Genomic DNA, 26,614 nt, shown 5'->3' with positions numbered 1-26,614 from the left:
CTCTCTGGCACAAGTATGAGGATATTTTCATACTATTTCTAAACCCACTTTAGTCTTCATATCCTCCTTATAAAAGTGCAGTCTGAGATAACTGCCATTATACTGTCTTCAGGTAGACTTCGTTTGTTTACACTGTTTTGTCCCTGGTTTTTAAGAGATGTTTCTTTATTATAAGCTCTTTTTATTTTTATTTTTTATTTTTTTTTTTATTTTTTTTTTTATTTTTTTTTTATTTTTTTTTTATAAGTTTTTATTGTTCATATTATTACAAATGTTCCTTTCCCCCCCCCCCCCCCCACCATTGCTCTCCTCCACCAGGTTCCCACCCCACCCTCTGCCCTTTCCCCTCTCCCCATTGTCCTCATCCATAGGTGCACAGTTTATGTTCAGTCTCTTCCCACGCCCCCCTCTCCCCTTTTCCCCAAGAATCGTCAGTTCACTCCCCTTCCATACCTCTGATTCTATTATATACAACAGTTAATATTGTTCATCAGATTTTTTTTTAATTTCCTTGGTTTTTAGATTCACTTGTTGATAGTTACGTATTTGTTGTTCATAATTTTTATCTTTGTTTACCTTCTCTTCTGAAAGAACCCCCTTCAGCAATTCATATAATTCTGGTTTGGCAGTGATGAACTTCATTAGCTTTTTTTTATTAGTGAAGCTCTTTATCTGGCCTTCGATTCTGAGTGATAGCTTTGCTGGGTAGATTATTTTTGGCTGTAGGTTCTCGCTATTCATCACTTGAATATTTCTTGCCATTCCCTTCTGGCCTGCATGGTTTCTGTTGAGAAGTCAGCTGACAATCGTATAGGTGCTCCTTTATAGGTTACTACCTTCTTTGCTCTTGCTTCTTTTAATATTCTCTCTTTGTCTTTTGCTCTTGGAATTTTAATAATGATGTGTCTCGGTGTGGTCCTCTTTGGATTCCTTTTGTTTGGAGTTCTGTGTGCTTCCTGGACTTGTAAGTCTAATTCTTTCACCAGATGGGGGAAGTTTTCTATCACTATTTCTTTCAGTATGTTTTCGATATCTTGCTCTCTCTCATCTTCTGGGACCCCCATAATTCTGATGTTGGTTCGCTTGAAGTTGTCCCAGAGGCTTCTTACATTATCTTCAATTTTCTGGATTCTCTTGCCTTCTAGCTTCTGTGGAGGAGTGTCTTCTGGCTCTTTATGTTCCAAATCTTTGACTTGATTCTTGCGATCTTCCCTTCTGTTTTTAGGACTCTGTAAAATATTTTTTATTTCAGACAATGTATTCTTTATTTCTTGTTGATCCCTTATCATTTCTTGTTGACTCCTTATTAATTCTAGTTGATCTCTTTTCATATCCTCATAGGCCTTATCCATCTTTTCTAGGAAATTCTTGAAAAACCTTGTAAGCGTAGATTTGAACTCTATATCCAGACGCTTTTTGTCCTCCATTTCTTTCGTTTGTGATTTATTTTGTTGTCGCATTTCGCAGTTACAGATGGGGCGGGATTTCAGGGTGGAGCCTACAGCCTTGGCTTCTGTCAGCCCCGCCCTACGCGGGTCCTTCAGTGCTCGCTGCTGCCGGCGCCTCTGAGAGAAAGGTGCCCTCGATTTTCGCCTGCTGCCAAACAGTCTATGCTCTCCCCCAATGAGCCCGGAACTGGGGTTCAGTTCAGTTGGAAGTGGAGTTGGAGGTGGCGTTCAGAGCAGTCTGGAGCCCGTCTCCTTCCCATCAGGGCAATCCCGTGGCACAGCCGACCGTCCTTTCTCTGTGCGCAGTGTGCGCGCCGCCGCCGGGACCTCCTTTCACTGCTCCCCGGGGTTCTGCCTTACAGCCCGGCTCCCTGTGGCTGAGCCTGAGTCCCCGGGGTCTGGCTTAAAACTGGGGATCAGAGCAGTCGGGGGCCCAGCACAGTCGGAGTTTTATCTCCTTTCCGCTAGGGAACGCCCGCCAGGCACTCGGCCTCCCTCCTCTCCGGCTCTGTCCTCTCTGCGCGCCGCGTCTCCGCGTCTCCGTACCTTGGCTTTTCCAGCTCCTCCGCACCTCCTTCTGGTTTTCTCCTTGCTTCTCGCTGTAGAATTTCCAGTCAGTCAACCTTCCTGTAGTTCTGGGCAATGTCCGTTTTATATTTTAGTTGTATTTTATTGAAATTGTTGTGTGCGGCTGCGGCTAGGTGTTCACCTGGGCGCAGCCATCTTGGATCTCTATTATAAGCTCTTTTTAAATGTTATTTTTCCTTATTGCTTGATGGAAATTAAGGTGTATTCCTTTAGTATGAAACCTTAGCTAATATTCCAGGTGTTTAAAAAAAAAACAAAACTTAAAATGAGCTCTCTCTATGTAATTAAGACATTTTAAACACATTCTTGATGCTTATTCTGCCATATTTTTCCTGTATATATTATTCCTTTTTCTTAAAATGGTATCACACTATAGTTGCCACTGCCTGGGATATGGTTAGTAAATATTTGTTGAATGAAAGAGATGGCTTCGCTTGAAAGGTATTATTGGAGGTGGGTAAGATTCTCACAAGGAGTCCAGAGCAGGTTTTTTTCTGTAAGAGGAATAATTTTTAGCAGGCATTAGGATTTCTGTGCTCCTGAGAATCACGATGGTGAGAGCCCTAGGATTAAATTAAGACATAGGTGTGAATCAGGAATATGGGACCTAGGGTCAGATATAGCTGTCTGAAAAGCCCTTACAGCTTTTTACAGCCAGTAAAGAATCCTGACCTGCCCTCGTTGGTTTGGCTCAGTGGATAGAGTGTCTGTCGACTGGCAGACTGAAGGGTCCCAAGTTCGATTCCGGCCTAGGACCATGCCCGGGTTGTGGGTTCGATCCCTAGTAGAGGGTGTGCAGGAGGCAGCCGATCAATGATTCTCATCATTGATGTTTCTATCTCGCTCTCCCTTCCTGTCTGAAATCAATAAATATATATATATATATATATATATATATATATATATATATATATATATATATATTTTAAAAGAATATTGACCTTAAACTTGGGAAGGGATTCTGTTTGGCATCCCTACCTATGCTGTAGATTCTTTCTTGCTGGCACTTTTATGTTGCTGTGTTGCTGTAGTTTACCTAGAATATTTGGAGTGAAAACCAGAAACGAGGTAAAATATTTATTAGGTACCTCTTCTAGGTCCTAGGAACGTAGTTGTGAAGAGTCCCTGCTTACTGATATTTATATTCCATTGGGGAGAAGAGGGATGGCAGACAGTAAATCTTCACTGATTGATCAGATATTTATCGAGTCCCAGTTTTGGTGCTGAAGATAGAGCAGTGGAAACTTATTTCATGGAACTTACTTTGTAGTGTCCACATAAGATGTAAATGTATAGTGTTCCGGTAAGTGCTATGAAAATAAAGTAAGGGTAAGGGTCGTGGGGAGAATGCCTCAGCTGGGAGTTGGGCCTTGTTTTATTTATAATCTGAGTCACAGATTTCTTTTTCTTTTTTTTAAAGATTTTTAAAATTGATATTTGGAGAGGGAGGAAGAGAGAGAGAGAGAAATGGAAACATTGATCAGCTGCCTCCTACACACTCCCTACCAGCGATTAAGCTCAAAACCTGGGCATGGCCCTGACCGTGAATTAAATTCCTGGACTTTTGGTGCACGGGTTAACGTTTAACTAATTGAGCCACGCTGGCCAGGGCAAAATCACAGATTTCTTGCATTGCCATTGTTTGAAAAACTGGGTGTATACAATGAATAAAGCAGTCAAAATTCCCTGTCCTTAGTGAAGCTTTATTTTCACAGGAAGGGGGGATCCAAATATAAGAACTTTATTATTAAAAATTTCCTTATTTTAGCCTTGACCAGTTGCTCAGTGGTTAAAGCACTGGCCCAAGGTCTGAAGGATCTCGAGTTCGATTCCCAGTCAAGGGCACATACCTTGGTTGCAGGTTGGAGACCTGGCCGTGGAATGCAACCATTTGATGTGCTTTTCTCACATTGATATCTATACCTCTCTCTCTCCTTCTCTCCCCCCCCTCTCCCTCCCCCCTTTCTTTCTCCCCACCTCTCTCTCCCTCCCTCTCTCCTTCCCCCCCCCCTCTCTCTCTCTATATATATATATACACATATGTATATATATAAAATATATATATATATATATATATATATATATATATATATATATATATATAAAATAAAAGCTTAATGTGCTAAGTGTCCAGTCATCCATTCAACCAACCAAAGTGTAATATGCTAATGATATACTAAGGCTGCTCAACCGCTTGTTATGATATGCACTGATCACCAGGGGGCAGACAGTCAGCCGGTCAACCAGTTGCTACGATGTGCACTGACCACCAGGGAGCAGATTCTCCAACCAGTAGGTTAGATTGCTGCTGGTGCCTGACCAATCGGGACTGAGTGAGATGGACCAGACATACCCTGGATCCTTCCCAAGATCCCTCCCCAGCTGGCCAACTCCCGCATTCCTCTCTGGCCCCAATCGTGCACCAGTAAGAGCCCTCGCAATCCAGGACCCCTCAGGGGATGTCAGAGCCCATTTTGGCCTGATCCCACAGGCTAGGCCGAGGGACCCGCTTGTGTACAAAGTTGTGCACCAGGCCTCTGTGTGTGTGTGTGTGTGTGTGTGTGTGTGTGTGTCTTTGCGTCTTTGCGTCTTTGCCTCTCTCCTCTCCACTCTGTTTCAAAATCAATGGGGGGAAAATCCTTGGATGATTAAAAAAACACATATAGCTGAAACCGGTTTGGCTCAGTGGATAGAGTGTTGGCCTGCGGACCGAAAGGTCCCAGGTTCGATTCTGGTTAAGGGCATGTACCTTGGTTGCGGGCACATCCCCAGTGGGGGGTGTGCAAGAGACAGCTGGTTGATGTTTCTCTCTCATCGATGTTTCTAACTCTCTCTCCCTCTCAATTCCTCTCTATGTAAAATCAATAATATATATATGTGTGTATACACACACACACACACACACACACACACACACACATATATATATATATATATATATATATATACATTTAAAAAAAATAAAAATAAAACTCGGTTAGTATAGGTAGGCAAGTTAGTGACTATGTGTACAAATATGAAGGGCCAGATTCTGCTGGGATGTAGTATTTGAATAAAGACATTATCCTATTTTTTAAAAATATATTTTGATATTTTACAGAGAGGAAGGGGGAGAGAAAGAGAGCTAAAAACGTCGATGAGAGAGAAACATCAACTAGCTGCCTCTTGCACACCCCCTATTGGGGATGTGCCCGCAACCAGTGCACGTGCTCTGGACCAGAATCGAACCCGGGACCTTTCAGTCCACAGGCCGACGCTCTACCACTGAGCCAAACCCATTTCGGCTATGCTATTTTTTTTTTTTTTAAACATATTTCTTTTTTTCTTTTCTTTTCTTTTTTTTAATATATTTTATTGATTTTGTACAGAGAGGAAGGGAGAGAGAGAGTTAGAAACATCGATGAGAGAGAGTCATCGATCAGCTGCCTCTTGCACACCCCCTACCAGGGATATGCCCGCAACCAAGATACATGCCCTTGACCGGAATCGAACCCGGGACCTTTCAGTCCCCAAGCCGACGCTCTATCCATTGAGCCAAACCAGTCCCGGCCGGCTATGCTATTTTTTAAAGTACATAATGGTTGCAAAGAAAATCAAATTACTTTTTAAGTACCAAGTAAGTAATTTAATGAATAAAGAAGCTAGGTTTAAAAGAGCAAGAAATGGTGTGGACTCTGAAATTTAGTGTGGACTCTGAAATTTACATGCTCTGTATAAAGGATTTGGATTCAAAAAGTTTAAATCACTGTGCCCTTGTGTTCCTAAATAAAAAAGGATGTATCCCTCAATCTATCAGTTTTCTACCTGTTATATAAACAGAATGGCTGGAATAAACATTCAGATGCTTTGACATATTAAACTTTTTAAAAAAATATATTTTATTGATTTTTATAGAGAGGAAGGAAGAGAGATAGAAACATCGATGAGAGAGTCATCGATCAGCTGCCTCTTGCACACCCCCTACTGGGGATATGCCCGCAACCAAGGCACATGCCTTTGACCGGAATCGAACCTGGGATCCTTCAGTCCCCAAGCCAACGCTCTATCCATTGAGCCAAACCGGTCTTGGCCTGACATATTAAACTCTTAATATATTTGGAGTTAGGCAAGTTACTGAGGTTAATTCATTAAGCCTATAGTTTATACATTAAATAAAAGTGCATTTAATGCATTAAAAGTGGAGATGAATGCCCAGCCGAGTGTAGCTCAGCAGTTGAGCGTTGACCCAGGAAGCAAGAGGTCACCAGTTCGGTTCCTGGTCAGGGCATATGCCCAGGTTGCAGGTTTGATCCCCAGTGGGGGGCATGCAGGAGGCAGCCAGTCATTGATTCTCTCTCATCGATGTTTCTATCTCTCCCTCTCCCTTCCTCTCTGAAATAAATAAAAATATATTTTATAAAAACACAAAACTTGGAGATGAATGATAAACCTTGCTTAGCAGATATAGCTAACTAAAAATATGAGTTTTTCTAAAGCTCATTTATCTCAGATATTTACAGAAGATAACCCTATAAATTTACTGTACCTTAGAACCCTAAATCTTAATTGTTATTTTCATGAGCATACTTCTACAATGTGTTCATATATGCAGAGGTTGTCCATTGAATTTTTCTTTGTAATTTAGGAAGTGAAAATGAAAGGGTCTATTAATGTTCTATTCATACTAGAGGCTCAGTGCACGGGGTTCATAAACTGGTGGGGGGCATGGCCTGTGGGGATGCTGTGGGAGCACTGCTCATCCCGGTCAGCCAAGCGGCTGTGGGCCCATCCTATGGGTGGCTGCTCCCTGCTCTAGCATCTTGCGTGGAGCCAGAGCACTCACCTCTCCAAGGGACCCAGTTGGGGCCGGATCCAGGGACAGTAGCACTGAGAGGCAGTGTAGTAGGCCTCGATCCCATGGCACCACCCACCAGCCTGCAGGGTTCGCTGCAGCCCAGAGCGGCGGTGGCTCCACTGCTCACCCTGCGGGCCTCTCATCCCAGTCAGTCGAGCAGTGCTCCCACTGTGGTAGCACACTGACCACCAGGGGGCAGCTCCTGCATTGAGTGTCTGCCCCTGGTGTCAGTGCACATCATAGCAACTGGTCAACAGGTCGTTCGGTCGGTGGGCTTTTATTACATAGGATGGGGAATAAGATTTAATTTTTTTCTGTTTCTTGTTCTTAGATGGGAATGATGAACAACCCTAATCCTTATGGTTCACCGTATACTCAGAGTTCTGGACAACAGATTGGAACCGGTGGCCTTGGTCTCCAAATTCAGACAAAGCCTGTACTGCCAAATAGCTTATCTCCATTTGCAATGGACAAAAAAGCAGTTCCTGGTGGAGGAATGCCCAACATGGTGGGTAGTAATAATCTATTTACAAATTTGTCTTCAAATTGGCATTTTTAACAAAAGAATTATGTTAAACTTCTATCCCTTCTAGTGTACACACTACAATCGATGACCCCTGTGATTGAGGAGACTTGTACCCTCCTTCCGGTTCACATGGTGTTTGGTCATGTGTGAACAGGAAGGGTGCAGGTCCAATAGGAGGGAGAAGGGTTGCTAAAGTGAAAGTTTTGGAGGTCTGCTATAAACTTCCGCTTGTGAGCATTCTGTAGGATAGGAAGCGGAACCATCCTCCCTGGGAAGGATCTGGCAAAGGATTCCATCCCCTAGTGAACGTGTCTGCTGATTTGAATCCAATACTGCTACACTAAAGGAACATCCCTCTTAAAGTTATGCATTGTTTTAAACTTGTTTTTTTTTTATGAGAAAATTTTCTAACACTTTTAACGCTGCTCTTTTTCTGAAGTAAAACTATTTTGAGTTATAAATGTGTCAAGTTGTCCACAAGTGTGTCACTTGTCCTACGGGAATACTTTTTCTCAGATTTTTTTAGTTTTTTGCTTTGCGTCATATAGTTGAGTGGCGCCTGTATTTGATACTCTAGGAAGTGAGGCAGTGAAGATAAAGGGATGACTTAAATGTGGTGTTTCTGCCGGGACCGGTTTGGCTCAATGGATAGAGCGTTGGCTTGGGGACTGAAGGGTCCCGGGTTCGATTCCGGTCAAGGGCATGTACCTTGGTTGCGGGCATATCCCCAGTAGGGGGTGTGCAAGAGGCAGCTGATCGATGACTCTCTCATCGATGTTTCTAACTCTCTATCTCTCTCCCTTCCTCTCTGTATAAAATTAATTAATTAATTAAAATAAAAAATAAACCACCTACTCTTTAAAAAAAAAAAAAAGTGGTGTTTCTGTCCCCAGAAATGTTTGCCTTTTATTGAGGAGAAAAAGAAAACCCACAAGTTGCTTCCGGAATATGTAAAAGCTAGTTTTCAGCCACCTGAAAGGTCTGCTTCCCGAGAAGCCCCCTTGTTCTCCAGAACCTTACTGGGACGTGCTCTTCACTGTCAGGTCCTTGCTTTTCCCTGTCCCCCTGGAGTGTGCCGTGTCCTCCTCTTTCTTTCCCTCCACGTCATCTATTCTTTGATTGTATCATTTGGTAATACAGTAAGTATTTTGTTTTCTTATTAAGTTGAACGTCTCAATGGAGGACCATTTGTTTTGGAATCTCCTGTATCAAAAAATGGAGTCTGGCTTATAGTAGACTGTCCTTAAAGGTTTTATCTGAAAATACCCAGGTTTGTGTTTACTGGAGAGAGTACATTGTCGCACCGAGCACTAAGTGGATCTTTATGGTGTCCTCCCGTAGGGCCAGCAGCAGGCCCCTCAGGTCCAGCAGCCAGGCCTGGTGACGCCAGTGGCCCCAGGGATGGGCTCGGGAGCCCACACGGCTGACCCAGAGAAGCGCAAGCTCATCCAGCAGCAGCTCGTGCTCCTTCTGCACGCTCACAAGTGCCAGCGCCGGGAGCAGGCGAACGGGGAGGTGAGGCAGTGCAACCTCCCCCACTGCCGCACCATGAAGAACGTCCTCAACCACATGACGCACTGCCAGTCGGGCAAGTCCTGCCAAGGTGAGTTCTCAAAGGTATTAGTATTTACATCAAAGACGAGAGAATATGGCCATCTGCTTTGAGGCTCCTTTACTGATGTCTTCCTCTCTAGTAGGACCGTGGTCGGCAAACTGAGCTCCAGAGCCACATGCTGCTCTTTGGCTCTTAAGTGTGGCTCTTCCACAAAATACCACAGCCTGGGCGAGTCTATTTTGAAGAAGTGGCGATAGAAGAAGTTTTAGTTTAAAAAATTTGGCTCTCGCCGAGACTGGTTTGGCTCAGTGGATAGAGCGTCAGCCTATGGACTGAAAGGTCCCGGGTTCGATTCTGGTCAAGGGCATGTACCTTGGTTGCGGGCACATCCCCAGTAGGGGTATGCAAGAGGCAGCTGATGGATGATTCTCTCTCATTGATGTTTCTATCCCTCTCTCTTCCTCTCTGTAAAAAATCAATAAAATATATTTTTTAAAAATAAAAAAATAAAAAATTTGGCTCTCAAAAGAAATTTCAATCGTACTGTTGATATTTGGCTCTGTTGACTAATGAGTTTGCCGACCACAAACTGTAGTAGGATTTTCTAAAATCCAGTGTCATTTATGAGTATCTAAGGATGTGGTAGAAGAAAGTTTAAGGACTTCTTTTTTGTGTTGATAATTACTGACTTTGATTTGCCCAGCATAGCACACCTGAAATATTGAGGGTTTGCTAACTGATATAATACAACTTATGTATTTGTGGAATCATAAGAAATGTACTTTTATAGAATAAAGTACACTGCACAGCTTGATGGTGAAAAATATGGGGCCTAGCCCTTGTCGAGTTACTGCCCTACACCAAAAGGTTGCGGGTTCGATTCATGGTCAGGGCACAATACCTCGGTTATGGGTTACTTCCCCTGTCGGACTGTACAATGGATGCAACTCACCAATACTTCTCCCTCCCCTTTCCTTTCTCTCTAAAAATCAATTTTTCAAAAAGTGTGTTTTTTGTTTTTGTTTTTAATGGGCTCTGGAGCCAACTGCTTGAGATTGAATCCCATTCTGGGTACTCTCTGACTTTGTGCACATTACTCACTTTTTGCCTGCTTTCTCAACTATGAAATATGAGTACTAATAGCTACCCTGTAGGACTGTTATAAAGATGAGATCAGTTAATAACATCTGTGACACTTGTTAAGTAGTCAGTAAGTTAGCTGACACTAATGTAAAGATGTAACCTGCACTTTAAAAAAAGTTATTTTTCTTTTTTTTAGTGGCCCACTGTGCATCTTCTCGACAAATCATCTCCCACTGGAAGAACTGTACGAGGCATGACTGTCCTGTGTGTCTCCCCCTGAAAAATGCAGGGGATAAGAGAAATCAGCAGTGTAAGCAATTAAATCATATATATATCATATATCATATATAATTATATATATATAATTAAATCATATATATATAATTTTAGAGAAGAGGGGAGGGGGGAGAGATAGAAAGCAATTAAATCTTTTATACCAAAAGTATTCCTAGACTCTCTTCATACAGTTTGGTGGGATTTAGAGTATTTGATTATGCGAAGTTCCTGTTGTTTTTACTTTTCATTAACTTTTTATTAATGAAGTTAGACTTGAATTGTTTATTACCTAAAATAAGATCCAGAAAGTTAGTCATTTTTTATTAAAAAATGACGGGTGGCCTGGCCAGTGCGGTGAGGCTCAGTAGTTGAGCATCGGCTCAGGAACCAAGAGGTCACCCCTTCGATCACCGATCAGGGGGCATGCAGGAGTCAGGTGATCGATGATGTTTGTTCCTCTCTAAAAATCAATAAAAACGTTGAAACAAAAATGATGGGTGAATTTATGCTCCATTTTTAAATTCATGAAAACGTAAAAGATTAATGCTTTAACATTGGGCAAATCATTCCTCTATATCTGTGTTCTAAATATTTATATAATTTGAAATTATTTTAAAAGAGTGAAAAAAATGGAAATTATATTTTTAGAAACCTGAAGCAACAATATGCTTTTCATAGAGAAAAGGCAAGTCAAGAGTAGAAAGATAGAAGTGCAGGTACCACATCTCCACTTTGGAAACAAAACATTAAGCGTTTAGGACTGAAAGACAAATTCGGAGATGCAGATAGAGCATGTGGAAAAGAATTAAGCTTCATAAATTAATGAAGAAATCATAAGTAGCCCAGTAGAAGATTTAGACTAGGAAACGGACAGCTCACTGGTGGGAGGAAGTATCGGAAAGTTCCCTGTAAAGTAAGAAATGAAGTACCATCTCTCCCATCCCTTCGGCGGAAGTATGCTCCCTGGTGTCGGTGTCGGTATGGTCCGAGGCTTCCTGCACTGTTGCTGGGACATTAATACAGCCGCAGGAAGGGTTTGGGGTATTTTGGATCAAAGCCTTTTCATGCCAATGATCCCCTTTGGCCAATCAGTGCTGAATCTAGACATTTTTTCCAGGGAAATAATGGGGGGAACGATGCATGTACTGAGATGTTTCACAAAACAATAGTTTTATGGTTTTAAAAATTCATTTAAACATGTTAATCCTTTTTTTTTTCTTTTTAAGCCATCTTTAACATTGTAATTCTTTTTCTTTCTATAGCAATTCTGACTGGCGCACCAGTTGGACTTGGAAATACTAGCTCCCTAGGTGTGGGTCAGCAGGCTACGCCCGGCCTGAGCTCTGTCAGTCAGATTGACCCCAGCTCCATAGAAAGGGCCTATGCCGCCCTCGGACTCCCCTACCAAGTCAATCAAATGCCGACCCAGCCCCAGGCGCAAGCCAAGAGCCAGCAGAACCAGCAGTCGGGACAGTCTCCCCAGAGCATGCGGCCCATGAGCAGCATGAGTAAGTTTGTGTCTATAAACACTCTCTAATACATGAAGGATTAACTCTTTAGGTTATTTACTTTGTATGTACCTTTCCTCCCCTCAATTTTTTGGTCACGTTTAATTTTTGAAGTAAATTTTTTTTAACCCTTTGCACTCCGAACCATTCTGGACATTGGCTACCAGCAACTCGACGCTAACGGCGGAAACGCATTGAATTAACTCAATTCCCCGTAATCACTAATAAACTGCAATGTCCCCCCTGAGAGGGGACAGCGGAGTGCAAAGGGTTAAGATTATAGGTGCCTTGTAATCCATACATCAGAGGCAGCTTCTACTGGTTTATATCCTTCTAAATCCTTTTATGCATGTATAACTTTAATTTCTAGACTAGAATTCCATGTGTTATTCTATAAGACAATTTCTTTATATCCTTTTTAGTGGTTGTATAGTGCTTCATTGTATAAAATAATCTCTAACAGATGGCTATTTGGATTTTCAGGATTTTGTTTGTTTCTTTGTCTTTTGTTGTTGTTTTACTTTATTTATATATATATATGATATATTTTATTGTCCAACCAGCGTGGCTCAATGGTTGAGCGTCGACCTATGAACCAGAAAATTATGGTTCAGTTCCTGGTCAGGGCACAGGCCCAGGTTGTGGGCTCCATCCCCAGTGTGGGGTGTGCAGGAGCAGCCGATAGATATAAACTCTCTCTCTCTCACTTCCTCTCTCTCCAAAACATTTTTAAAATAATATGTATTCTGGGTTCTTAATAGTCATTGCAGATTTAAAGAACAAAGTAGTATTTTGGTGGCTTCTCTTTTTTGACTACATTTTCTTCTAAATTAATTTTAATTTGGACCAGCGTTTGTTCACTAATATCATGTAATGTACAGTTTATATTTTAATTACTCCATTTGGTGTTAGCTATTTTCCAGCTACTTTATGGAAATTCTGGAACTATTACCATCGAAAACTTCCCGAGTTTTGCACCCTCTTCTAAAAGTTTTGTATCTCGCCCTAGCTGATTTGGTTCAGTGAATACAATGTCGGCCTGCGGCCTGAAGGGTCCTGGGTTCGATTCCAGTCAAGGGCACATGCCCGGATTGTGGGGTCCATACCTAGTAGGGGCATGCAGGAGGCAGCCAATCAATGATTCTTTCTCATCATTGATGTTTCTCTCTCCTTTTCTATTACTTTCTGAAATCAATAAAATATATTTTTAAAAATAAATAAATGAAAGTTTGTATCATTTATTTAGTAGATGTGATCTCTATTTTATGCTTTCAAGTTGTTGGATTTTTAGAGAAAGTATTTATGTTTATGGGTCTGTATCATAGCATCTTTTTTTTTTAATATATATTTTATTGATTTTTTTTTTGCCCCCCTCCCTCCCTATCACACATCCCCTCCCTCCCCAGAGTTTTGTGTCCATTGGTTGTACTTACATGCATGTATAAAAGTCCTTCGGTTGATCTATTATCTCCCTCAGATCTTCCTCCCCTCCCCGCTGTAATTTGACAGTCTACTTGTTGATATACTGTCTCTATATCTATCTTTTGGTTCATCAGTTTATAATGCTCTTTATTATCCACAAATGAGTGAGGTCATGTGGTGTTTCTCTTTCATTGATTGGTTTATTTCACTCAGCATGATGTTCTCCAATTCCATCCAGGTTGTATCATAGCATCTTTATCTGAGTCGTGTAGTACTGGGGAGGATGAAACACCTAAGGAAACATTTATACTGATGGGGAAACTATTCACCGTCACAACTTGATATTACAAATGTGTCTCTGTGGCAGAACTGGCTGTAATGCTGGACGGAATATTCTCAGAGCTAAAAGTTTTAGGTACCGCCAAAACCGGTTTGGCTCAGTGGATAGAGCGTCGGCCTGCGGACTGAAGGGTCCAGGGTTCGATTCCGGTCAGGGGCATGTACCTTGGTTGAGGGCACATCCCCAGTGGGGGGTGTGCAAGAGGCAGCTGATCGATGACTCTCTCGTCGATGTTTCTAACTCTTTATCTCTCCCTTCCTTTCTGTAAAAAATCAATAAAATATATATATTTTTTAATTAAAAAATAAAAGTTTTAGGTACCTATGCTTGGCGAGAGCATTTGGATAATTGAATAAGCAACATTCATTCAGATGTGCTTTGTGCTGAAAAACATACCAAAGGGACATGTTCTTTACTTCGTAACATTTCTAGTCTGGATGGGCGGGTAAGTGATTAAACAGACAAAGCTACAGGATCTCTATTATATGGCAGGTTATCAAGATTCTGTAGCAGGGAGGCGAAGAAGGAACCCCCTCTGGGGCCCCAAATTAGAGATTTTCCTGTAAACCTTCCACAATCACATTCTCAATCTTCCAGTTGCTATTGAATTCCACTTATTCTGTAAAGATTTTTTTAGTGCCCAGCCAGTATGGCTCAGTGGTTGACTGTCGACCTTTGAACCAGGAGGTCATGGTCAGGATAAAAATTTCTTGTGATAATTTCTTCAACACTTTTATAACTTTTCCTTCTTTTTTGATGTTTTGTTGTTGTTGTTGTTACTAGTATTTAAAACATACTTGTTTTTGTGTGTTTTTTTTTAACCTAGATGCTAGTCCTATGGGAGTAAATGGAGGTGTAGGTGTTCAAACATCAAATCTTCTTTCTGACTCGATGTTGCATTCAGCCATAAATTCTCAAAAGTAAGTTTTCTTTTGGATGTGGTCTGTATTGTGTTCTAAACATGCTAGAATTTCTTAGATTCGAAGATAATTCTGGATGTATAAAGGCAAATATGGTGTTTTGAGACCATACTTTTATGCTTTCTATAACATATTTGAAATTGTATTAATTATTTGGGGAAATCTACAACTTCCTATATACTTGATTAAGGAAGTTGCAAGTCTGCAGCTACTTAAAAAGTGAATTTGCTCTATCTCATTGTTAAGAATTAGTCCATTGCCCAACGAATTCCCTGGGATAATCTGTCAAAATGCCAGCTTAGTCTTACAAGAGTTCGGTGTCTTCCTCCCCTTCACAGAATGGAATGTTGTGGGGTAACACTTTCCCTCCCAGAAGTACACACACACTCACACTGTCTCCCCACCCAACTTCTTTACGTAGTAAATAGAACCCACAGTGTGTCAGACCCATTGCAGCCGTCACCTTCCACTCTGCTTAAATGAGGTCTTGCTCCTGTCACCTTCACTTACACTCTCTCTCCTCTGTGAAGCCCTATGATGAGTGAGAATGCCAGTGTGGCCTCCCTGGGTCCTATGCCAACAGCAGCTCAGCCGTCCAGCACTGGAATTCGGAAACAGTGGCATGAAGATATCACTCAGGATCTTCGAAATCATCTTGTTCACAAACTGTAAGATGTCTGCATGTCGTAGCTATAAAGAGCCACCATGTCAGCATGCTTCCGATCCGCCAGGCCCCTCACCGCAGCGGAGTATTACTGAGTTCTCGCTAGCCTGGCTGCTGCTGCTCATACACTTCTGCTCCGTGGCTTTCCTGCTTCTTAGTTTCTGCTTCTCAAGTTTTGTTAGGAGTATCTCAGCTTTAACTATTCTGCCTAGAGTGATAAATATATTAGTTAAAAATTATTCATGTTATTGTTACTGTTTATACAAAATTCATAATTTCAAAAGGAAGCCTAGGTCTCGCTCATTAGAATGTGGCAACCATTTTTTGTTGTCCCTGAGCTTTTATTATGTTTATTACAACTTAAATCTGGTAGAATATTTTTCTGATCCTCCAATAGTATATATATCAATAACTTGTGGACTAGTTCGCCCTGTTTGTTGGAAAGTTTATATATTTCAGGCATTCTGCCTCACAAACACTGTCTTATTTAAAAAGTGCTTGTCAGGCCAAGACCGGTTTGGCTCAGTGGATAGAGCATCGGCCTGCAGACTGAGAGGTCCCAGGTTCGATTCCGGTCAAGGGCATGTATCGATAACTGGGTTGCTGGCACATCCCCAGTAGGGGGTGTGCAAGAGGCAGTTGATCGATGACACTCTCTCATCGACGTTTCTAACTCTCTGTCCTTCTCAATTCCTCTCTGTGTAAAATCAATAAAATATATTTTAAATAAATAAATAAAATAAAGAGTGCTTGTCAGAATAAAGAGGGGAAAGGCAGGTAGAGTGGGAAAGTGTAATGCACCCAGGATCAAACAGACAGAGCCTAGACCGCTCCCTACAGAACCAGCACTTTTATTTTTGGAGAAAACAGTCTTAGGTTGTCTTTTCTCCACTTAATAGAGGGATTTCGTTCATTCCATCCACATTTTTACTTAATGAACAGAGAGAATTATTTGGGGTTGATCATCTGACTTGATGTTATTTTTTTTACCAACCCAAGTATTCATCTTAACTTCCACTTATTTCTTCCTCTTCTGGATCTTCAAGAACTATTAAACTGAACATGAGATAGCCAAATGATAAAATTAGTGGCTTGAAATCACATTGGTCAGTTTTTAGGAATACTAGTGCCAAGCATTTTGTAGGAAATGGCCAGAGAGCAAAAGACTTTTAGCAGAATTATGATGCATTTCTGCCTTCTCCGATTCAAGTTTTTTATATTTTAATATTTCATAATGATGATTAGGTTTTATTTTACTAAAGGGAATAAATTTAGGAGAGTAGAAGGATCTGAAGGCTGTTGCTAATTGATATTGTACCAAAGGTCAGGTTTCCTCACTTCCTTTATGCAAATTGTACAATATAATTGTTTGTTCCAAATTACAGTCACAGAGAGGGGCCAGAGAGTATTTTTATGAGTCATTTTATTAGTCATTTCTTTATTCTGATCAGGAAAACCTTTTGTTTACCACAAAAGGACAAGTTCATCTTGGTCAATATTTTATATTAGAGTACATTCCACCTTTTCCCTTTATTTTATTTTTTAATGTTGATTTTAGAGAGGAAGGGAGAGAGAGAGAAACATCAGTGATGAGAGAGAATCATTGATTAGTGCCTCCTACATACGCCACACGAGATCAAGCCCAAATGACGGGGAATCGAACCATGATCTTCTGGTGCATAGGTCAGCGTTCACCTACTGTGCCACACTCACCAGGTTCACCCCTCACTTAAATTTCATTTAATGTGAACATTGTACAAAAATGAGGGGGAAATTTAAAGTGCAGTATATTTCTACGATGAGTTTGAAAAGCTTTTGTGATATAACAGTGTTAGGATTCTCTGTTCTTAGTGTTCAAGCCATATTTCCTACTCCGGATCCTGCTGCTTTAAGAGACAGACGGATGGAAAACCTAGTTGCATATGCCCGGAAAGTGGAAGGGGACATGTATGAATCTGCAAATAACCGCGTGAGCACCTGTTCTTTTTCTATAGAAAGTCAGAAATGGCCCTGTGTTTATTCCTCTTTGTAATGTGTACTTCAGAAGATACCTTTAGCTGTCCTCTTATTCCCATTGTGCATAGTCAAGATAACAAAGTAATTTTCTTAAAGTGTACATCATCAAGACTTTTACATTTTTTTCCTCTCAGTAATACAGTCCACTCATGTGGCACTTTATCTGGGTTGTCCTTCTGTCACTTAGAAGTGGTTGAGCTGTTTCCAGCTCTGTGCTATTTTCACTAGAATATGGTGAATCAGCTGCTTAGTCAAGTAGTATTGCAGTTTCTGAATCAGTTGAACTTTCGTCTCTAAATTGGCACTTCTTAAAATACGTAGCATAGTCTTTGCATGTGCTGTAAATTGCCAGTACATATTTTGTAAACCAACTTTGAGAAGTCATTCTTACTTTATAGATTCATAGTGAAGCTGCTTTTCACATGATCATTCCAAAATGAGCTCTTGTTTGGAATGATCCAAGAAAGTAGATTAGGTTCTTCCCACTTTTGGTTTCTGCCTACTTAAGTGCGGCTAAAATTTCTTCTTAGTTCATTTTTTCTGTTACTAAATGGTAGTTCTTTTTCCTCATCTCCATTTTATTTCCAAAATTTATAAAGGCGGAATACTACCACCTGCTAGCTGAGAAGATCTATAAAATCCAGAAAGAACTAGAAGAAAAACGAAGGACTAGACTACAGAAACAAAGCATGCTACCAAATGCTGCAGGCATGGTGCCAGTGTCCATGAACCCAGGGCCTAACATGGGGCAGCCACAACCAGGAATGACTTCTAGTAAGTGCTTTTTGTTATATTTGATTTGGAGAAAATTTGGTAATGATTTCTCACCAAAGTCATTAATTTGCATAAGCTTATGCAGCTATTCTAGTTTTCCTTTTTTGCCTATGCAAAGAAAATTTATCCTCTGGTAAAAACAGTAGCTGAGCAGCACATTTAAGATTTCTGGGCATGGTACTTAACATGTCCTGATAATCTGGCATCATTTGAGAGCCTTTCTCTCACAGTGACACTTAGGAAATGTTAGCTCACGGGTTTGCACTAACTTGCACATAGTAGGCAACCAATAAATATAGCCTGAGCAGGTTCAAAGGCCCCATCAGTTTTTATACATCATAAACACACACATGTTATTTATGTTGACACAATATGTTTAAAGCCTAAGAACTATTTTTTAGAAGGATCGTTTAAAATTCATCTTGACACTTTGTGTTCTGATAATAGCAGCCTTCTCAGCCAGATGATTTAATCAGACAGCCAGGATTATTTACTTCCTTATTCATTCATGGACTTGTTGGTAGGTTCCAAGCAGTGGAGTTAGGTACACAATGGTGAGAAAGAAGGTAGGTTATTTAAATCACGTGAAGAAAGGCTATGATAGGGGAAACGCTATATTTCTTGAGTCAGGGCAAGCTGACTACCTGTAGGTAGCACCAGCTGAGCCAGCAGGCACCAGCTCTCTATGCCTTTGGTAATTTATATATGGATTTAGAAATCCATCCTCCTCAGGCCTCACCATGGGAAAGTGGAGAACAGTTGGTTGCCACTGGCCTGTAGCGACTTCATTTATTCAGTAACTGCCACGTGCTAGATACGTTTTCTCATTGGCTTATGTTATGAAAAGAATTGAGAAGACATTTCTGGCTGAAGAAATAGTGTACACAAGGCCCACTGGCAAATGAGAGTGCAGGTATTAGGTCTAGTAATAATGTCGTTTTCTAATACTTTTTTAAATCGAATTTATTTAAACAATACAACAAAATTTAATCAACAATATAGTTGCCGTTGTTTTCTACTACTTGTGCCCAACGCTCAGGAAGCATTTTAATCCCTCTGTTGTAAAATTCTTGTGATTTTGATGCAAAAAATTCGGTCAATGCATTTTTGAGGCATTCTTCACTGTTAAATTTTTTTCCAAGAAGAAAGTTTTGCAAAGAACGAAACAAATGGTAATCGGAAGGGGCAATATCAGGAGAATATGCAGGTTGAGGGAGAACTTCCCATTCCAACTGGCGCAGTTTTTCAGCAGTGATTCTTGCAGTATGCGGTCGTGCGTTATCGTGGTGAAGAATTACGCCCTTCCGATTAATCAGCGCGGGTTCTTTTTCTCTTAAAGCTTGGGCTAACCTTTCCAATTGGGCACTATACACTGCACTTGTAATGGTTTGGGTAGATGGTAAAAGTCATAATGAAGAATTCCTTTAAAATTCCACCAAACACACAACATCACTTTTTTCGCATGCAAGTCAGGTTTTGGCGTGGGCTGTGGAGCCTCATTTTTGTCCAACCATTGAGGCCGCCTTTTCAAATTAACATACAGCACCCATTCTTCATCTCCGGCAAACGGTTTTGACGAGAGAGGAGCGAACTGCAAATAGTGACTCTTTGATTACGGTTGTTGTCGGTCAACTCATGAGGAACCCATTTTCCAAACTTATGGACTTTGCCAAGTGCACGCAATTGATTGGAAATTGTTTTTTGTGAACAATTTAAAGTTGTCGCAAGCTCTTGTTGGGTAATTTGAGGATTTTGCACCAAAAGAGCTTGAAGAGCTTCTTGATCAAAATTGGACACACGACCTCGACCACTCTTGTCATCTAACGAAAAATTTCCCTCGCGAAATTTCTCAAACCAACGCTGGCATTTTCTGGCGCTAACTGCATCTTGACCAAGAGCACTACAGATGTTTTTTGCAGCCTCACTTGCTTTTCTTCCTAATTGGAACTCGTAAAGCATGCAGTGCCGAATATGCTCTTCATCCGCCATCTTCTTAGCCCTAGTTTTGCAACAAAAACCAAACCAAACACAAACTTTTTCAAGCAAAACTTGTTAATTGCACTTCACACGTTCTGTAGATACCACGTGTTTGAAGGTTATGTCAATACAAGTCAACGCCAAGCAAGATTTTAAACGAATGTTTAAAAACGACATTAATTATTACTAGACCTGATATATTTTGAGTAGTTACGAGAACAGATGTTCAGAAACAAAGTCAAGTCTAGAGTTGAGACTGCTTTATTGCTAATGGTTTGAACTAGGGGCATAATTAAGTTACAGAGACAATTGGACAAACCTGAGATACTTGGGTGTGGTGAATTTACTTGAGTTCTTTAGAAATTTGAGCCAAGTTTAAAGTCTATCACATATTAAATTGTAATGCTGTGTTAAGGACAGTATGGTACAATGCAGGATCACGTGTTAGTAGAACCAAGTAGTCCGAAATATATGTTGACTTTTTGCTTATACTACATCTGACATTTTGTAGAAGATTAAGATTCCTACTATACCCAGTGCACAGAAATTAATAGTGAATAATTAAAAGTTTTAAACTTTAAACAAAAACTAATGGACAAGCCAAGGAAAAAATTATTTTTTTTTAATTTTCACCCTAAGATATTTTTCCATTGATTTTTGGAGAAAGTGGAAGAGAGGGGAAAGGCAGAGAAACATCGATGTGAGAGAAAACACGTCCATTGGCCGCCTCCTGCACGAGCCCTGACCGCGGCCTGGGCCAGAGGAGCCTGCACCCAAGGTGCTTGCCCTTCCCGGAATCGAACCCTTTGGTGCGCAAGGCCGATGCTTCATCCACTGGGCCAAACTGGTTAGGGCTCAAGGAAAATACTTTCAGTAGTAAAGATATTAATTGAAGAAACATTTACAAAGAAAAGTAGGAAAAGGAAATTAAAGAATAAGTAAAGTCAGAACATATCTTTTTAGAGAAGGGAAATGAAGAAAAAAAGATTCTGAAACAAATAGTGTCCTAAAATATTTTGTGTGCATTAAAACCCAACATCACAGTCATAAACACATGTAATCAACCCTGTAAAGTAAACAGCAGCATTTAGAACCATTTTAGAGCCGGGCAAGCACACAGAGACCACACAGAGCCGGGCAAGTAAAAAAACTTTTTTTTTTAAGTATATGTGTAGGCTATATTTGGACCATAAGACACAGGGACTTTTTCCCCCCACTTCTGGGGGGGGAAAAGTGCGTCTTATGGTCTGAAAAATACGGTAATTGCACAGAAGTCGTGAGGAAACATCAGAAATATCCTGAAAGTGTCCCAGCATTTAGCTTGGAGTACCCATGCATATTATTGACAGGAGAAAAAGTCCCTCTTATATTAAGTGAAAACTTTTTTTTGTATAAAGTGTATGTGAATACATAATATGGAAGATTAAAACTATTAATGGAGGTTTATCTCTTTTTGCTATGTTATCTAAATTTTTATATAGTGAACACAGGTTATACATTAATTTTGTAAGTCTTATACAGTCATAGTTGCAGTTAAATCATATGACTAAGTGTTCAGCATTCTTTAGTTTTCAATTTGACTATTAAGTCCTTATGAATTTAGTAACTTGAATTGCAATAAGATACATAGTTGTGGGATCATTTTAGTAAATGAACAAAAGTGACAGTAAAATTTGAGAGTTGTCTGATGTGGTGGGTTTGTCTTTAGAGCACAGTGTGCCACAAGTGTTCCTAATGTTTGAGCACACAGCAGTGGGTCGGGGGTGTATGAGATAGGGCTGGTTCACTCCCAAGCATTCTGCCTTTCTCCCAGTGCTATAGAAATATTCTTTTCTCTGTGTATTATGGTGTGAAATGGGTTGGGAATGTGCAGTAGAGGATATGCACATAATCCAAGAAAATATTAGAACCTTATATATTCACTAGAGGCCTGATGCATGAGATTCATGCACTTGGGCATGGGTCCTCCAGCCCGCCCTGTGCCCTCTTGCAGTCTGGGAGCCCTCGGGGGATGTACTGAGCCATTGGTCGGATATGCTTAGCACTGCCACAGGGCAGGAGAGGCTCCACCACTGCCCACTCACCAGCCACACACTGACCACCTGTGGGCAGCTCCTGCATTGAGTGTCTGCCCCCTGGTGGTCATTGTGCGTCATAGCGACCAGTTGGTTTACATATTAGCCTTTTATTATATAGGATATTTTAATTATATCTATTTTTTGTATTTTAAGAGGTGCATAATATGTAGTGCTATATAGTAAGTATTTTATTTAAAGCCAATATTCATAGCACTTAAAAAAAACATTATTGAGATACACAATCAAATTTTGTTACTGGACAAAATCTGTGGCCCTTGTCTCTGGAGCTATTCTGCATACAAACCAAAGAACCTGCCTTAGTTAAATAGCATATTAAATGCTATAATAGTATTTTTTCTTTTAATATTTTCCTGTTCATGCTGAAAGCACCGAAGTTCATAAAGGAATGTACTAAAACCTTTTGGAAGCATTTTAAAAAAATATTTCAGAACTAACATTTTCTTCCAGTTCCTGTTTGAGTCATAATTTTTGTTATTGTGTGATTCAGACTGAATTCTTCAATATGTGACTAAAAATATTATGTGGGGTTTTTTCTTTTAAAGAGAAAGAAACTTAGCTGAAAGATGCTTTTCTAACCATTTCTCTATCCACTCTAGACGGCCCTTTACCTGATCCATCTATGATCCGTGGCAGTGTGCCAAACCAGATGATGCCTCGGATAACTCCTCAGCCTGGTAAGTTATGGGAGAAAACCATGTATTTAATTGTGACCTCTAACAGTCCCTGGTGTACTACGAGATTATACTTGCACCTTGATTCTGGCCCCAGGCCAGCAGTAGGTATCATAATTGCTTGCCTGAGAAATCTGAAATCCTTTTGAAGTTTGGAGCCCACAGAGGAAGAGGAGGGGTGAAGACCAGATTGGCTGGCATATTGAGAGGCAAAAGACATTAACGTGATCAGGCATCCATTTAAAAACAGCGGGCCAAGATGGAATCGATAACAGTGCCCTTCTATTGCTATTGTGAATTATACAGATTCATTCATAGTTGAAAACAGGTTCATTTGTCCTTATAAAAGCATGTAGAATCAGAAATAAGAACTGTCTTTTATTCTTTGATCCCATAAAAGTGTTCAAATCTAGTATTTTACACTTACAGGTCTGAATCAATTTGGCCAGATGAATATGCCCCAGCCCCCTATGGGGCCCCGACAAACCTCTCCTCTTCAGCACCATGGACAGTTAGCTCAGCCTGGATCTCTCAACCCAGTAAGTTTGGCCTGTTCGGGTCATCTCTTTTGACCTTTACCTGACAATTTTTAAATCCTTTATTTTCTTTGTATATAAAAATTCTGGCACTAGCTTAAACAGCTGACTATAAGTAATTCTTATGTAATTCTTTTGTATTCTAGGGCCCTAAAATAGGCATTATTAAATGAGTATGTATTTCAGAAATGAGAATAGGCATTGGACTCTAAAATTAATTTTCACCTTTCTCTTTATCTATAAATTGTTTTTTTCAGAATTTATCCTACAGAAATAATCACTGAGATACTAAAAGGATATACTTTGAAGAAAATTTGTGTGAAAAATGATACATTATATATTCTCTTTTGAAATAAAACCGTATTCTGAATGTGCACTAGGGGATTTGTTAGGTCAAATTATGGACATCTGTAAATGGGAATGCTCTGTCAGAACTTCTATAATGGCTTGAAAGCTTTAAATGGGAAAACCAGGTTTCTAAAGTATATATATATCCTGGAATTCAATATATATGTTAAAAACTGTCTTGATTGTAATCTACCGTGTTTCCCTGAAAATAAGACATCCTCCAAAAATAAGACCTAGCGCAACTTTGGGAGAAAAAATTAATATAAGACACTGTCTTATTTTGGGGGAAACAGGGTGTATAAAATACTATAAGACTTGCTTCCAACTACTGTTCATAGCCATAGCATTGAAAAGCTTATAAGAATGGCCAGTCAGTCACCTTTCACTGGAATCACAGCGTTTGTAGCCTATACACTTTGACATACTCGCCTCTCTTCTAGAATGTCTGTCTTCCCCAGGAAGGGGACTGTCTTTTGCAGTGGAGGGGCAGTTGCCTGTTCGTAGAGACTGGAGAAGGACTCTTAGCATTTCATTGCTCCTGTTGCAAACTCTAAATCTATCGCCAACCTTTGGCGGGCCCCACCCTTACCTTGTCGTTGCATTAGCTGGTGCTTCTAATTCTTGAGTCTTTTTAGCCTTGTGTAGCATAATGTCTTCCATATTTAATGGGGAGGCTTAGTAGTCTTCACTTTAATATGTCCATACCTTTCTTAGATTATGGTGTTTGGGGGCCTTTGGCACTCCATAATTCTTCATTAAAGGCCTGTATTTGTTTGGGATAATTTTTTAAATGAGATGTAATAGTTCATTGGGGACCATATTTGCTACACCTTGTTTAGTACAACTTGTAATTATTTCTTTGTTCCCATTACAGAGTCTTACAATTTACTCTGTTACAATATCACTGACGTAAGCAGAGTAACGGTCTCCTGAAATTTTGATTCATCCTTCTTCCTTAAGCAGAGTTTGTGAAGAAACAATTACCTTTACTCTGTCAGCTTTAGGTGCATTTGTGTAGCAGAGAATTTGTCACCTCTTGTAATTTCTCTAAAGTAGGCTTAGGTAAACTGTGAAACTTTCCTCCATTATCTTGGCATGAATACAGCTGTTGCAACACTTTCTTCCTTTCCTGCCTACCCCATCCCCCCACAGCAGGGCCAGGCCAGTTGGTGATTCCAGCTGCTCTGGCAGAGTAACTGTAACGAAGCACTTGGGTGCTGTGTTTTTGTGTGCAGCCTATGGGCTACGGGCCTCGAATGCAGCAGCCTTCCAGCCAGAGCCAGTACCTTCCCCAGACACCGTTCTCAACACAGGGAATGAATGTAACGAACATGCCTTTGGCTCCGTCTGGCGGTCAAGCACCAGTGTCTCAAGTATGTCTCACAAATGGATTTTCTTACTTGGTTTTGTGATTCTTGAACCTGAACCTCTGGTGTAGGTTTTATACAGGGAAGGGTGGCAACAATAGTGAATAAGAGTAGATGATTTTTTTAAAGCTTTTACTAAGAACAGTACAGCCCTAGCAGGTTTGACCTCAGTGGATAGAGCATTAGCTTGCGGACCAAAGGGCATGGGGTTCAATTCTGGTCAAGGGCATGAACCTCAGCTGCAGTTCCTCCCCAGTCTGGGCCCTGGTCAAGACTCAGGAGGCAACCAGTCGATGTGATGTGTTTCTCTCACATCAATATTTCGTCTTTCCCTAGCTCTTCCATTCTCTAAAAAGATCGATGGACAAATGTCCTCGGTGAGGATTGAAAATAAACAGTATAGACATGTGGTATTCTGAACAATGAAGTAATTACTCTGTGGCATAGCTATGTTAATTGTTATAAACCAGGAAATAAATTAAATTGGTAGTAGTAACCATTTTTTAAAGTAGTGAGCACATTAAAATGCCATCTTCGTTATAACTGCTGTGCAGAAGGCAGAACTCGGGCTGAAGAGAGCATAGGAGGGCAAATCCACTGTGTACGTGTGCTCACCTATTCCATGCCCGGCAGAGACTGAGGCCATTCAGCTGAATTTTTTGAAGTTTACTTAATTGTACTATATTATCCAAAGATATATGCTCCCAATAACAATTTTTATCACATTTTTGTGAGGCGAACGTGATAACCACTACACTACGGAAACGCAATTTTTATCACATTTTTAAATGGAGGCATTCATGGCCATTTTTTGTTTGTGTCCTTAAATGCATATAGCCTATCTATGTAAATATTGCTTTAATTCTCTTAATTTCCATCTTACTCTGTTTCTCATTTTAACAGGCACAAATGTCCAGTTCTTCCTGCCCTGTGAACTCTCCTATAATGCCTCCAGGGTCTCAAGGGAGCCACATTCACTGTCCCCCTCTCCCTCAACCAGCTCTGCATCAGAATTCACCCTCTCCTGTACCTAGTCGTACGCCCACCCCTCACCACACTCCCCCAAGCATAGGGGCTCAGCAGCCACCAGCAGCAGCAATTCCAGCTCCTGTCCCTACACCTCCAGCAATGCCACCGGGACCACAGTCCCAGGCTCTGCACCCACCTCCAAGGCAGACCCCTACACCTCCGCCAGCGCAGCTTCCTCCCCAAGTACAGCCTTCACTTCCTGCTGCTGCTGCTGCTGCAGCTGACCCGCCGCCGCAGCAGCCTCTCTCCCAGCAGAGCGCGTCAGCATCTGCTCCCACCCCGACGGCGCCGCTGCTGCCTCCACAGCCTGCCACTCCAGTAAGCAGCCTTGGGTTCGGCGGGATCGTTCAACTGTACTGAGGTGTTAAAGGGCTGCTGTGCTGTGTTAGCTCTGGTGTCTACTGTTTCATCTCTGTTGTCTGCCCAGCTAGACTGGGACCCCTCGAGGATTCACCTTTCTTTTCTTTCTTACTTTCCCTACCCTTTTAAAATTTATTTTTCCCATTGTAGTACCTAGCCTCAGAGACTTTGTTTAGGTCTGACATTGACCATGCTGTTTCATGTTGTCTTCTGAGGCTTTAAGGCACCTAAGGGGGACCCAGGGGAGAGACTCAAGTACATTTCGTATTCCCA

At 40.9% G+C, this 26,614-nt stretch overlaps 1 protein-coding gene across 5 annotated transcripts in view; it reads left to right on the top strand.

Annotated features, from left to right (window-relative positions):
• EP300 (E1A binding protein p300) overlaps window positions 1-26,614 on the top strand; it is a 68,467-nt gene that overhangs the window by 15,301 nt on the left and 26,552 nt on the right. For 4 of the 5 annotated variants that reach the window (XM_045587451.1, XM_036454640.2, XM_036454638.2 and 1 more), the window contains 12 exons: window positions 7,202-7,378; window positions 8,738-8,999; window positions 10,231-10,344; window positions 11,573-11,818; window positions 14,407-14,500; window positions 15,031-15,168; window positions 17,016-17,133; window positions 17,780-17,954; window positions 22,627-22,704; window positions 23,131-23,240; window positions 24,821-24,958; window positions 25,856-26,299. In XM_045587451.1, coding sequence (XP_045443407.1) covers window positions 7,202-7,378; window positions 8,738-8,999; window positions 10,231-10,344; window positions 11,573-11,818; window positions 14,407-14,500; window positions 15,031-15,168; window positions 17,016-17,133; window positions 17,780-17,954; window positions 22,627-22,704; window positions 23,131-23,240; window positions 24,821-24,958; window positions 25,856-26,299 — 2,094 coding nt within the window. The remainder of the gene's footprint in view (window positions 1-7,201; window positions 7,379-8,737; window positions 9,000-10,230; window positions 10,345-11,572; window positions 11,819-14,406; window positions 14,501-15,030; window positions 15,169-17,015; window positions 17,134-17,779; window positions 17,955-22,626; window positions 22,705-23,130; window positions 23,241-24,820; window positions 24,959-25,855; window positions 26,300-26,614) is intronic. The other variant, XM_045587450.1, reaches the window with a different exon arrangement.

The sequence above is a fragment of the Pipistrellus kuhlii genome, unplaced genomic scaffold, assembly GCF_014108245.1.
Source record: "Pipistrellus kuhlii isolate mPipKuh1 unplaced genomic scaffold, mPipKuh1.p scaffold_m20_p_3, whole genome shotgun sequence".
Lineage (NCBI taxonomy): Eukaryota > Metazoa > Chordata > Mammalia > Chiroptera > Vespertilionidae > Pipistrellus > Pipistrellus kuhlii.
Note: the sequence above shows the minus strand (reverse complement) of the source record. Positions and strands in the feature narration are given on the sequence as shown.